At 40.1% G+C, this 13,793-nt stretch overlaps 1 protein-coding gene across 1 annotated transcript in view; it reads right to left on the bottom strand.

Moving 5' to 3' along the window:
• Positions 1-13,793, bottom strand: part of LOC137439429 (inositol 1,4,5-trisphosphate-gated calcium channel ITPR1) — a 371,962-nt gene that overhangs the window by 130,068 nt on the left and 228,101 nt on the right. Inside the window, exon 37 of the mRNA XM_078767929.1 lies at positions 8,735-8,846. Coding sequence (XP_078624055.1) covers positions 8,735-8,846 — 112 coding nt within the window. The remainder of the gene's footprint in view (positions 1-8,734; positions 8,847-13,793) is intronic.

Genomic DNA, 13,793 nt, shown 5'->3' on the forward strand with positions numbered 1-13,793 from the left:
CTTCATCAAGCCCGCTGTACTCAACAGTCCTCCCAAGGCACCTTAGTGCACACAAGACAGTGTGGAAACCACCAGGGCATACCATCCATTTCCCAGCATATTGGTCATGAAGATATTCTAACTTTAGGGCCCTCTTGTAAAGATCCACGTCAAATGTAACTAAGATCGTTCCAGTGTTTTCTGGACACACAACACTATTGAGGTACGAAAGCTTCTCAAGAACTGTCACCAGTGTTGTCCACTCATGAGCTGGTGCCTTAATGATAGGCATTGTGTGATCTTGATCAAGGTTGGGTGTCTTGTTCTCTTCTGGAGTGCACACACGAGAATTGTATGCTGACCAAACTGGTATACCGTCTGATGTCTCTTCATGGTGCCTCTGTGAATACCGTGAAAGTAGCCATGCAAAGTCTTGCTGTGTTGCATTAACAACTTTATCTTGATACTGACCAAGTTGAAAGTTTTCATAGCGTGGACTTCTACTTGGCTTGGGGTTAGGGACGAAGACGCCATTGAAAAAAATGGAACCAACTCAGGTCTTGTTGCCAAGGGTATATAGATGCAAAAAAACATTGGTTCCACTAGTGTAGCAAATTTTGCACTTACATATAATAATTCTACATAACACCATGTACTATGAGTGTGGTGAGAAAGGCGGCACCATTGTTATGACGTCGCTGGTATCCAGAGCATCCCAGGAAGTGACGGCAGTGGCGACACTTCCTTTAAGCTCAGTGTTTGGCTCGTCAGTATGTCCGTCAGTATGTCAGGCTGTGTTAAGTGTTTGGCTCGTCAGTATGTCCGTGTGTGTGTGTGTCAGCTCCATTACGATTTACGAACCTTCGACCATGTATTTAAAAAAAAATACTTCAAATGCCTTGAAGGGTAGCATGTGAAAGGGAGGAAAGAATGGACAACACAGTTTAAACCAGAGATTGGAAAAGACTGGTCAATAGAGCTGAATTCTCTAGCAAGTAAGAATGGCCAACTTTGTAACAAGCTAACTTCCATATTTATCCACCAAACGTCATTCCCAACTTCTTCTCTCCTCCATTTTTCGAAATCCACTTCCCAATCATTCATTCATGCATATGCAACACCTGAATGCGGTTTAGCATAATTTCTAAGGGTGCGGCTATGAGGCTGATGCAAAGCCAATTAATGTAGATTAAAGCATGGATTTAGATTTTGGCCAAGGTGCTGGTACACAATGCCTACTGTATTTTTAAGCTACTGTGGGATGTCTAACACCCACAAGTTAATGCTCACATAAAGGGAAATCCACCCAACATCCCCTCGAAAAGACATTTACTCATTGATGCAACACCCAAACATAGCAACTTAAATTATTGAGATAGCTATTGCAAATTAAATGAAGTATTCTTCAGTTATTAGTTCATGCTTTAGCAAATCAAAAACCCCATGACTAAATCAAACAATGAATAATTGAGAGAAGTGCCTGTTTGTTTGTGTGTTAGACTTTTATGCATTCCTAAATCGCTTGACGGAATCCTCCTACATTATATAAAATAAGGCAATTATCTCTGTGTACGTATAATCATTTTACAATTGAACTAGAGGTTCCAGGGAACCTGAACTCAACTGGTCTATATCAATATGGTTAGAATATGCATAATAGAACCACAAACTATATAGTTTATATGTGCTAAAGAGGTACAGTAACGTTGAAGGTATCTCATGTTTAAACAGGAAACGAGAAAAAATTAAGTTTTAAGTGAGGCATGAAAAGTAAAACTACAATTACTTTGCTCAGATTTCAGACTTGAATTTATTTAGAAAGACTTGGTCAAACAATATACATGTATGGTATTGAATCAAGATATGTTGAATATTTCAATAGATGATTGATCTTTCAATATGGCCACCCTGCCGCGCCCATTTTTGGCCGTGCAACGCCAAAATGCAATCCCAAACTGGTTTATGTCTTAAAGATGCTGCATAACAAGTTTCATCAAATTTAATCAATATTTGTGACTTTTAGAGCATAGACGTCGAATTGTTTACAGACGACAGACAGACAGAGACAGACAGACAGACGACGGACGACGGACACTGGGTGTCGACAAAAACTCAGCTGGACATAGTCCAGTTGAGTTAAAAACGGTTGGGTCAATCTCTACCATATTTTGCATACATGCTGGGGGTACCCAAGGTCAGGTGATGAGCACAAAATACCACCCTCTGAGAGGGTGTGAAGTCGACTTGCAATTTTCTCCTGTGGCACAGTGCAAATGGTTTAAACACTGACCCCTGCCGAAGGGAGGGGGTATTTATGGTGAGAAACAACAATAGACATGGCATAGTGCAAGTGCTTCAATAACACCATATTTCACCCCTGGAGGGGGGTATTATTAGCGAGTTTAAAACTGGTGGTTGTACTAGGAGTGTGTACAGGAAGATTTTAGGTGATAATAAATTTAATTGCCCCTGGGGATTGTGGTGGGGAGCACATAAATTCTGAATATAAATGTGTATTGCATAGTGCCGCTCCTGGTGTGAGGGGGGGGGGGGGGGTATTAGAAGTCACAACTACAGGTAGTGGACAAAAAAAAGGAAACATCTGGGTATATGAGGGAGACCAAGAAACGGCTTCCACACAGGTGTGGCCATGTGTTCATTAAGCAAATAACATCCCAGCATGCTTCGGATCATATATAAAAATGCTGCAGAGGCCTGGTTGCCTATAATTATTGCTAGCATGGCTGCAAGAGGAGATTCCACCCATCCCCCCTCCCCAATTCCCTCATCCAGACGTACTCGCATTGTAATTGTACATACTTTATACAGGTACACGGTTGAAAAAAAGACGTGTAAAAATTGTGGACTACGTTGGCACAATATGTGCGGACACAAACAACAAGAAAGATGTCATGCATCGCCCAATACTTGTGAAATCCAATTAAACAATACACTTCTAGATTTTGATTGGTGAAACAATTCAGTGACCAAATATGCAAATTCTGTTCAAACTAACAGAGTACATTACTTGCATTACAAATTCTCCAAGTGGATGGAGATTGCACATTACTTGCTGAAAAAAGTGTAGTCTGCATATTGCATTATTGCAATGAGACTATAAATGTTTGTGTGGTGTGCATTAAAGGGGTCTAACGGGCATACAGGTCTAAAGTGCCTAAGGGATGAAAAGGGTGTGAAGGTCTTAAGGGCCTAGATGTTTCAAAGGGTTTTTATGACTTTATTGGGGCCTAAAGATGTAAAGACGAAAGATTTACATTCCTCATTATTCAGACAGGCAGGCAGCAGCCTCTTCCCTCTCTTCAGACCTTGAAAAAAATCACAAGCTGGTCAAAGACTTGGAATATGTCTTTCAATCCTGACAAATCTCACACGCTCACTATCTCTCTCTAAAAAGACCATCTGGCAAACCCTCCTATCTACTTTCTTAACAACCATCTTGAGGAGGTTCAGTCATTCAAACTCCTGGGTCTCACTATCAGCCATAATCTTTCCTGGGCAAACCACATTTAAAAGTTGACTTCCAAAGCCAGCCGCCGACTGGGCATCCTCTGTCATACAATGTTCTTCTTTGGCACTCCTGATTGCCTATCCACCTACAAGGCCTTCGTTCGCAGCTTGATGGAGTACTGCTCTCCCCTTGAGGCTGGCTCCCCTGCCTCACACCTTGCTCAGCTTGATGCCGTGGAAACCAAGGCCTTTAAGATTATTTTAATCGACCATGACGAAGCTGAGTCGATTGATCTATCACTATGCCATGGCAGACAGGTCACTGGTCTCTCTCTGTCTTCTATAACTTCCTTTATGGTCTTGCACCCTCTGCTCTTTAAATGCTTTTCCCCTCCCCCTCCATCCTCAAGTTTCTGCAGGGCACACCCAGTCCACCATCAACCCCTTCTGATGAAACTACCTAAATCCAGGATCACTGCTCACCTTCTCACTCATTCCTCTTTTCTCCAACCTGTGAAACAAACATCCACATTCTCTTCAATGTCATTCTTCCCTCCAGGTCTTCAAGACAGCTGTTCACCACCATCTCAAATCATTCCCAATCCAAAACGATGATATTTTCTACCTTCGTTACCCCCCCCCTCCACCCAACCCAATCCCACCTCCTGAATTTCCAGTTTTCCCTCTTGAGAGTTTTCTTCTGTATCCATCTTGTCCACCCTATGCATCTTCTCCTGACCCACCCACATTCGTCCCCACACCCATTGTTTGTCTGCCTCCCTCTATATCTTGGCCGTCTGCTCTGTTGTTGGTGTTTCCCACCTTTCTAAACTTTTTCTTTTGTCCTGTTGTATCCTGATCCGTTCAGTGTACTAGTGTTAGCTCTTTCACGAGCCTCGGCTATTTATAAAAAGGGTATTTCCAATAGTAGTTAGGTTCTAAAGCGTTCTAACAAGTCTAAATGGTCTAAAGAGTCACAGTGTCTAAAGAGAATCTAATGGGTTGAAAGGTCGAAAAGGTCAAGAAGTCCAAGCAGTCTAAAGTGTGTAAAGATCTATAGGAGCCCAATACAAGGGTTATAAAGGATCTTACAATGTCTAAATGGAGCTAAATGGATCATAAGCACATGACTAAAAGGTATGACTGGTCATATCATGAAAGTGAATAATATGTACAGACTAATAACATCTGAACCCTCAAAAATGCAGAACGTACTTCACTCCTGAATTAACTCACTTGATCCTGTAACATCTGGAAGCATTATTTATTGACCAGTCCCAGGAGTTGAATAATATTTGGCACATGATGAAATACTTCCATTTCAGTGCAGTTTAGTAGTGAGGAAAGTAACACAGAACAAAATCCAATAATGTGGATGGTTTATAAATGAAAATATATGCTTGGTCAGAAACTAACACACCAACATCACAGTGTGCACCAGGACATTGTCAGTTGCTATGGACACACATTCTTTGGATGCCCACTATGTCAGGACAATATCAATGGATTTGTAACAACAAAGGATTCAGAATATTGGTGAATAATGTTCAAATCACTTTTTGCAAATTAGGGATGAATTGGTGAGGCACTTATCCCTTGTGGTTAAAAAAGGTGATAACAGTTTTCAGAAGCAGCTTTGGTAAAGCATCTTCTCTTTGGTTATGAGAATGTGAAAAACATTTAATTGCAAAACATCAAAGAGCAATGTCTCTTTCATTTTCTTTTTGCACACAGCATCTTTACAAGACAAGTACACCCACTCCCTATGGAAGTGCCAAGAAGTGTCGTGTTATTATCCTCTCTTGGGGTATATAGATTAGAGTAGATTACAATAGATTACAGCGACAAGAACAAGCCAATTAGCTTTTGCGTCAGGCCTGACTCCAAATCCGGCCTATCAATGGATACAACAAACAACAACAGGCATTTTAAGGCCATTTTCCCTGCTAGAGTGGGGGTTAGCCTTGCGGTCCCCATGACAATCTTCTCCATTTTGCCCTATTTTCTGCATCTCCCCTTGTTAACCCCTTTTCCCACATTTCTTCTTCCACCACCTTGAGCCAGGTCTTTCCCGCTCTTCCCCGTCCTATACTTCCTTCTACATTCATTTCCATCACTCTTCTCAACCAGTCACTTTCATCCTTCCTCAACACATGACCAAACCATCTCAACCTGTTCCTCTTCACAGCATCAATCACAGGCTCTATTCCCATCATCTTTCGCAATTCATCATTTGTCTTCCTCTCTCTCAACGATACTCCGCACATCCACCGAACCATTCGCATTTCCACCCTTTCCAGCCTTCGTTGCTGCTCTACGTTCATTACCCATGTCTCGCTCCCATAAATCATAACACTTCTCACACATGCAGCATACACCTTTCCCTTCAGCGTCAACGACACTCCTATCAATGGATACAAACCACAAACTGTTCAGCCTGGATCTCTACAGAGTGCCGTTCTAGTTACCCTCACACGAGGAGAGGAGGATATTGCATTTGAGTCCGTTTGTTTGTTTGTCTGTTTGTTTGTTTGTACGCACAGAATAAATATGATTTTCTCTGCAACCGTTGGTCCGATTGACAGGAAATGTTCACCATAGGTGCAACTCCATCTGTAGAATTTTTAAATTATAATTATGACGTCATACGTCACGTGGTATGGCCGCCATCTTGGAAAAACCGAAAAACTTTGCATCTCTATATCTTCGAAAGCGCTGCATAAAAAAATTGAGACATGGCTCATTGTAAAGAACTCTGCATGGGGAATAAAATATGTCAATCATTATGTCACAGGCGTCTCCATTATGACGTCATAATTTGACAAGTACAAAACTTAATCCGATCAAGATGAAATTTCTTGAGCGGCATCTAGGGATAAATTGGTGGGGAAAAAAAAAATGATGTCATCGGTCACGTGGTTCGGCCGCCATCTTGGAAAAACCAAAAAAAATCACCTCTGTATCTGAATGCGCTGCATAGAAAAAATGGCTCATTGTAAAGAGCTCTCCATGTGGAATAACATATGTTAATGCTGATGTCATAGGTGCCTCCATTATGATGTCATAATTCGACATGTACAAAACGTCATCCGGTCAAGATGAAATTTCTTGAGCATCGTCTCGGGATAAATTGGTGGAGAAAGAAAAAAAGGATGATGTCATTGGTCACGTGGTTCGGCCGCCATATTTGTTTTAACACAAAAGCCTTAAAAACCACTGAAAATACGTCCTGGCGAGGATTTGCAATCTCTGATTGTTCTTTCTTGTTACTTTTGTTATTAGAAGCAGCCTTTGAAAATGCCACGATTAGCTATCTTAACACAGATATACTCCTAAATACAGACTTCACCTAGGGCAGAAAACCCCTTTTAGAGGGGTCAATATATGGTTGAACCCCCAAAACATTGATACAAAAGGTTTTTCAATGGATTCTGGTACCATTGGGCATGCTAAATAACATACTAAAAATCTAGTAACATCTGACTTCCGGAAAGGGGTCATTTCCAAGATGGCGTCCAAGATGGCCGCCGGGAGCTTAAAATGGCCATATCTCAATTATTATTCAACCTAGAAAGGTGGTTTTGCTGTCTAACCCTAGGTTTTAGGGCCCAAGGAATCCAATTGAATCAATAAAATTACCATCAGTTAATTATTTATTGACAAGTCCAAGATGGCATCCCAAGGTGACATCCTGATCCACTAAAATGGCTCTGTCGAATAGTAGTCAACCTAGAGAGATTTTTTCAGTGTGTATACCTAGGTTTAAGGCACCCAGGAAATCATGAAAATTACTTAAATAAGCACAAAGTAATCAGGTAATTCAGTAAGCCAGGTTTACCAGCCCATTAGGCATTTGTTGTCTTATCCAGTTAGTCGCTATTCATAGTCATCCCCCGACTCACCAGCTAATGAACCAAGTGTGTGTTTCAGATTGGAGATAAGAGTGTAATGTGTCTACACCACTGCCAACTGTGACTCCAGTCCACAGTATTCAGTGATCATTACAGACAAAGGTTTGTACAAAGCTTGAGAGGTTATGGCAAGGGACAGACTATTTTATATTGGGGGGGGGGAGACTGAAAAATCTGACAAACAATTTATTTTCATCTCAAAAGGAATAAGTATATTATTTGGTACATGTATGCATAAACAAAATCCATATTTTTTTAGACATTTCCAAAAGAAATGTACACTTGTAATGCTCCAGACAGTCTCTTGAAGGTCATTCATTGTAACTGCTCCACTGCCTGCAAGACACTCCGCTGCTCTTGTAGACGATATGGACTACCATATACTACTGCCTGTGGACCGTGCCAACTTGAAGAATGTGACAATCCACATAAGTTTCTTCCAGAGGAGTCGGAGGATGACGATGAATAGCGACTAACTGTATAAGACAACACATGCCTTATGGGCTGGTAAACCTGGCTTACCTGATTACTTTGTGCTTATTTAAGTAATTTTGATGATTTCCTGGGTGCCTTAAACCTAGGTATACACACTGAAAAAATCTCTCTAGGTTGACTACTATTCGACAGAGCCATTTTAGTGGATCAGGATGTCACCTTGGGATGCCATCTTGGACTCGTCAATAAATAATTAACTGATGGTAATTTTATTGATTCAATTGGATTCCTTGGGCCCTAAAACTTAGGGTTAGACACCAAAACCACCTTTCTAGGTTGAATAATAATTGAGATATGGCCATTTTAAGCTCCCGGCGGCCATCTTGAAAATGACCCCTTTCCGGAAGTCAGATGTTACTAGATTTTTAGTATGTTATTTAGCATGCCCAATGGTACCAGAATCCATTGAAAAACCTTTTGTATCAATTTATTTGGGGTTCGGTGAGTTTTTTTCGTATATTGACCCTACTATTTGGGGATGGGGGCAAATGAACTTGCTACAACCTCCATCAGGTGACCCTCAGTCCTCCTGCCAGGTTTGGTTGAGAATGGATAGGTAACAACCAAATGTTCTGCCAAAACATCCGACACTACCATCCAGAAGCTGATTAGGTCAAAAACAACCACAAAACACAAAAAGCAACTCAGGAGTTTTAAAATTGCATCTTGCATATGGTGCTCCGTGTTATTAAATGAAGATCATTTATAACTGTACCATCTACATCTCACATCTATGAATTAGAGTTGATACAAAATTATATTTAAAACCTGTTTTCAGTGAGTAGTGAACATTGTGCCTCTAATTTTTCACATTTATCAAAACTGCAGCTGATAGTATATAACTGAGGATTTGGAAATGCCACTGAAACAAAAAAGCATACCTTCTCGCCAAAGGTCCAGTTCATGGCCATCATCTCGCGAAGGGTTCGTAGTACCTTGAAGCACAGGTCTTCTTCTTGTTCTTCCATCAGCTGCTTTGTGTGCCTGATGAGCCTGGCAGTCAAATATTTGCCAATAAAAACTACAATATGGTTTCCTTTGTCATAACACCAAGAGTAATACGATCATCCATTGGAAGCTCACCACACAAAACCTGTTGTGGCTGCTGATGCAGTTAGGCAGTTTGCTCCACTCTCACAACCTTACCAGTCTCCACTCATCCGAATTGTGTGTGAACCCCAGAATGAATTTTCAAATTTTCCCAACAGGCTTGCTGGAACAGCCAGGCTTAAAAGCCAGACTCACATGACGTGCATGATGATATCAATGTTGTTGCGTTAACATTGAAAAGGCATAGCGTTCACTTGCTTTTCACACAATATAGCAACGGCACTCATATTGATAGATTTATAAGACCAATGACTAAAATGGTCACTTTATCGGTCATTACTCAGGATTGTCACGTTTTTAACGAACATCTGCCTTAAGTTAAAGATTCAAAAATGATAGAATTAAATATTATATCGATAGAGTTTGCACTGATTGGTAGCATCCCATGAGTGCAGGTATAACTAATTCCTTGTTCTCAACAAGAGCAATAATTCTGTAACCAAAGACAATCGAGGTGGCGTTTGTATCATGAATTAGTGAATGAATGGTTTATCATGAAAACCACAACACAGAGTTTAATGCCTCAGCATTCCATCAAATGTGGCCTTTTTTGACCTTTGCACATTATGTTGGCCAGAAAGGTGTTAACACCTTATCAGCTCCTGTTTTTTACAGGTTCACAAAAATATGGATAACCGTGGAACCAAAAATTGTTATGGAGGCCTTGCAGTGTTTTGTAGATAAGGAACTAGTCATTATAACAAGATAGCCTTTGCCGATGTAGCTGATAGTATATAACTGAGGATTTGAATGCAATGTTGCAGTGTCAATAATGCAGTGATGCAGTGTTGTAATATGCCAGACAATATGGAGACCAAAGACAATGCAAACACATCTTGGCTACAGCATAGACAGAGGCTGACTGTGCTAGTCGAGGAAATGCCTTGTAGATTAAGAAAAGTGTAAATAGGGTACACACTTGGTACATATAGGGACTTTGAAAGTCGGCATGGGTATCAGCCCAAAAACCTACTTTTGAAAAAGCTATTCGCAAATGAAGAGGGAGGGAAGGTGGAGGATCTATAACATACACACTGCAAGAATGACAGCCAAACAACATTCTTCCCAAAATATGGTGTGCTCGACAATGAGCACACCTTGCTGACACTGCACCAGATGCCAGTTTTCACATGATCGACATCGTTTTTCTGGGGATCAAATCTAAAAATGGACTGCTCAGAAGCAGAAATCCAAATAACAGTTATTGGCCAATAATGATGATACAAAGTAAAAATAGAACTGCACTCCAATCAGAAGATCACACACATCCACCAAGCTGAACAGTTTAGGCCACTCGATAGGTTGGATCTGCATCTGGACCTGAACCTAAACCAAAATCCAATCGGCTTGTTTTTTAACCTACCCAACTCATCCACCTAGTTTTGTCATAATCCATCCACGAGTTTTTGAAATATCATGCTATATATCGTTTTTTGTCCTATCACTCAATGGTGAAGAATCACTTAAAAAATTATTGGATCTGAATCCGGATCTTCACCAAAATCGAATGATTCTTTTTGTGACACACCCAACTTGTTCACACAGTTTCATCCTAATCCGACCATAACTTTTTGAGATATGTTATATGTCTTTTTTTTTTTTTAGCCCCATCACTCAATGGTGAAGAATTACTTGAAAGATTATCGGATCCAGATCCAGATTTTTCACCAAAATCTAATCATTTCGTCCTTGTCACACACCCAACCTCTTCACCAAGTTTCGTCGAAATCCATCGCAACTTTTTGAAATATCATACTCACAAACAGACAGACAGACAAACAGACAGACAGACAGACAGAGGCGAAAACTTAACCTACATCCACCTTCGGTTGTGGAGGTAATTCTTGTTATTGTTGTTAATGTTTATGATCTAGGTATGTTATGCAACTAAAATCAGCATGAATAATATCCTGCAAGGAGTTATTCTGTAGCTCTACGAATAGCGCTTTATGGACCAGAAATTTCTCAGAAAGTCATAAAGAAAGTGACCCAGTGCCTAACAGCTTTTGGATCTGACGAAAACCACGAATGGCTCTTGAGCTATTGCATTCAGACTTTTACGAACCTGTATTGCACTTGTGCTTTGGATGCCACATTACCATGTACTGAAGTTGTGCCTCAATGCACTGTTAAATTAAACGGATTATGTAGCATGTCTTTTCAAAAGTTTTTCTGATTATGGAAATTGATAACTATATGTATTATGAAACAATTTACATTTTATTTCGTGGAATAGCACAAGAAAATGATAATGAACATTTTTAGTCATGCTGGCAAATGACTTCTGGCACAATTGTTACATTTCGATTCTGCTAGCTAGTAGTGACGTGGGTCAAAAGTCATTTCAACGTGTAGAGATCATTAAATACACGTGTCATGTGCCGTCAAAATCGAGGTCTCCCGTGTCATTGCAGCTCATCGTGTTCATCACTGTTCTTTTCTTTATCAATTGGATTTGTAAGTGATGCTGAAATTTGAGCTTTTATGAATTCCAAAGAGGCACACATTAAAAAAAGCAGTGGGTGTGGTTTGTACACAAGAAATTAGCAAACCTCAGGTTTGGACCATTCCACTGACTGCTATCAAGACAGTCTTGTATACAAATGGCGGTTCAAAGCAAAGGGAATATTGAAACCCAGGTCTGTCCAAACCCTGCAAAAGCCCAGCATTCCTGCCTAATCCGAGTCCTTGGGAGTGAAGAAAACAGCATGCCATTGAGCCAGTATCGCAAGGGGAGTGACTGTTTGGCAACCTCTGCTTCAAGTGTTTATCAAATTTTCAAAGTTTGTATCTACATCTTCATATCAACTGAAACTCAGATAACTGCTTCCATGCTTATGCCCGCCAGCGTCTCGATTCATAATTAGATTACAATGCACTAAATCTGCACAAGACGAAGTTCTCTTTATTTCTAAAAGGGTCACTGCTAACCTCTATGTTTAGCTCCTGAGCATGCTGACCCACAAGTTTTCCTCCAATAGCTCCAAGCAACGCAACAGGCTCTGATCAGTAGTGGCCAAACTATAGCAAAATAATTCAATCAGTCAACAATGTTTTTTATTGATAGGCTTTATCAAATGGAGAATGACAAAGGTGTGCTAACTGGCATGGGATGCAAGGTAAAGCTGACATTTCAGGCATTAGGCCTTTGTCAGAGCAAGAGGAAAGGTTAACGCCTGAAATGTCAGCATTACTTTAGTTCCCGTGGCAGTTGGTACACATATGTCAACCTTCAGTTGATAAAACCTATTGTTTGAATTGTCTGCTGACTCAGACAAACACGAGCCTTGACAAAGTCTGGTATTCCAATGTTTTATTGCCTCGGTCTTCTTTAAGAAGTTCATCTTCCTTCAATATTGATAGCCTTCAAAGCCTTGCATTTTCGAATTTATGCTACTCATCATTTATGAAGAACTTGATTTGGCACGTTTGTGGAAGCTTTGATAAACTCACAACTGGGTTAGACTTTTGTTTAGTTATTATAAATATAAACTTATATGTGACACTTTTGATAATTATTTCACTGGAATATTGATTAGTAATATGATGCAAATGTGTATGACAATGGTAATCATTTTTAAGATGTACTAATGTTCATTCACTTCACTTTACCCTTAAAATGCATGTCACAAAATTATTTTGTTTATACAGTACTGTACTCAATAAAAAAAAACTTACAAAACCTTTTTTTCCCAAAAGGATAAGTTTAATTTCTGTAACTTAAATTTCACAAAGCACATGCCATTAAAACGGGTACTCAAAATGACATTTAATGGGATTGTCCTTGAAGGTAAAATAGTGTGTTTTTGTTTATTTTCCTGAAAATCGAAGGGTCCAGCACATTCCTGGACCTCCACTGCCCCAAGTGCCAGATATGTCTATGACATCTATGTATAATGGAGCAAGCATACGCATGTACGTATATATTTATTATCTAATCCTCAGAGAGGCTTTGACCTAGGAAGCTGAAACTTTGAGATAAATGAAGTTGGAAAGTTTTGACGTACACCATACATAAAGACATACACCATGAAGTTGGGCATGTGCAAGTTTCATTTTATTCCATCAAGTTTTGAAAACGAAATCGTCCATTTTGGCATTTCATTCCTTTGGAGGAGGGTGAGTGCAATTGGAATTATCCGAGCTATATAACCACAATGTATTATATACGCATATAAGCAGTACTATCGTTTTCGCTTCATATACATAACCAGGGTTAATTTTATTTTTGGGAGTGATTGTGACAATTTGGGACAATTTGGGACAGGGATTTGCGGGGACAGGATTTGGGACAATTTGGGAGTCTGTTGCCGAAACCCAACCCAAATAAAGGGATCTGTCAGAAGAACATGTTGCACACTTGGAACAAGATTGCCCATAGGGGTGGGTACTCTGCTATGGTATTAATAATCATAAATATAATAACACGACCACCCTGGAGGCTCCCATAGGGAGCTAGTGCTTCTAATTAAATAAATTATACAAACATCATCATGTTACATGCCTTACCCAGATTGCATCCATTCGAGGGGGAGTGCTATGTAAGATTTTGGATTGATGTCCAATTCAAGGACACAGGACATGGTTGTAGAAATTCAGAAGCATAGTTAGTTGCTCTGTGCACACTTATGCCATTGTAGCAACACAATCCTGGCATAACAGGCCATGAATAAATTGTATAACATTAAGATCCAACTCTAACCTGGTGAGACATCCTTGCTGCTGTATATTATTTATTTCTTTCAAGAAGAGGCTCCGTGTGTTCGGTGTCTCATCATACCCACATCAGTCTTTCAATCACTACCTCATGTGCTGTGTATCACTACTTCC

This window comes from Myxine glutinosa, chromosome 1 (assembly GCF_964187855.1).
Source record: "Myxine glutinosa chromosome 1, kmMyxGlut1.1, whole genome shotgun sequence".
In the NCBI taxonomy this organism is placed as follows: Eukaryota; Metazoa; Chordata; class Myxini; order Myxiniformes; family Myxinidae; genus Myxine; species Myxine glutinosa.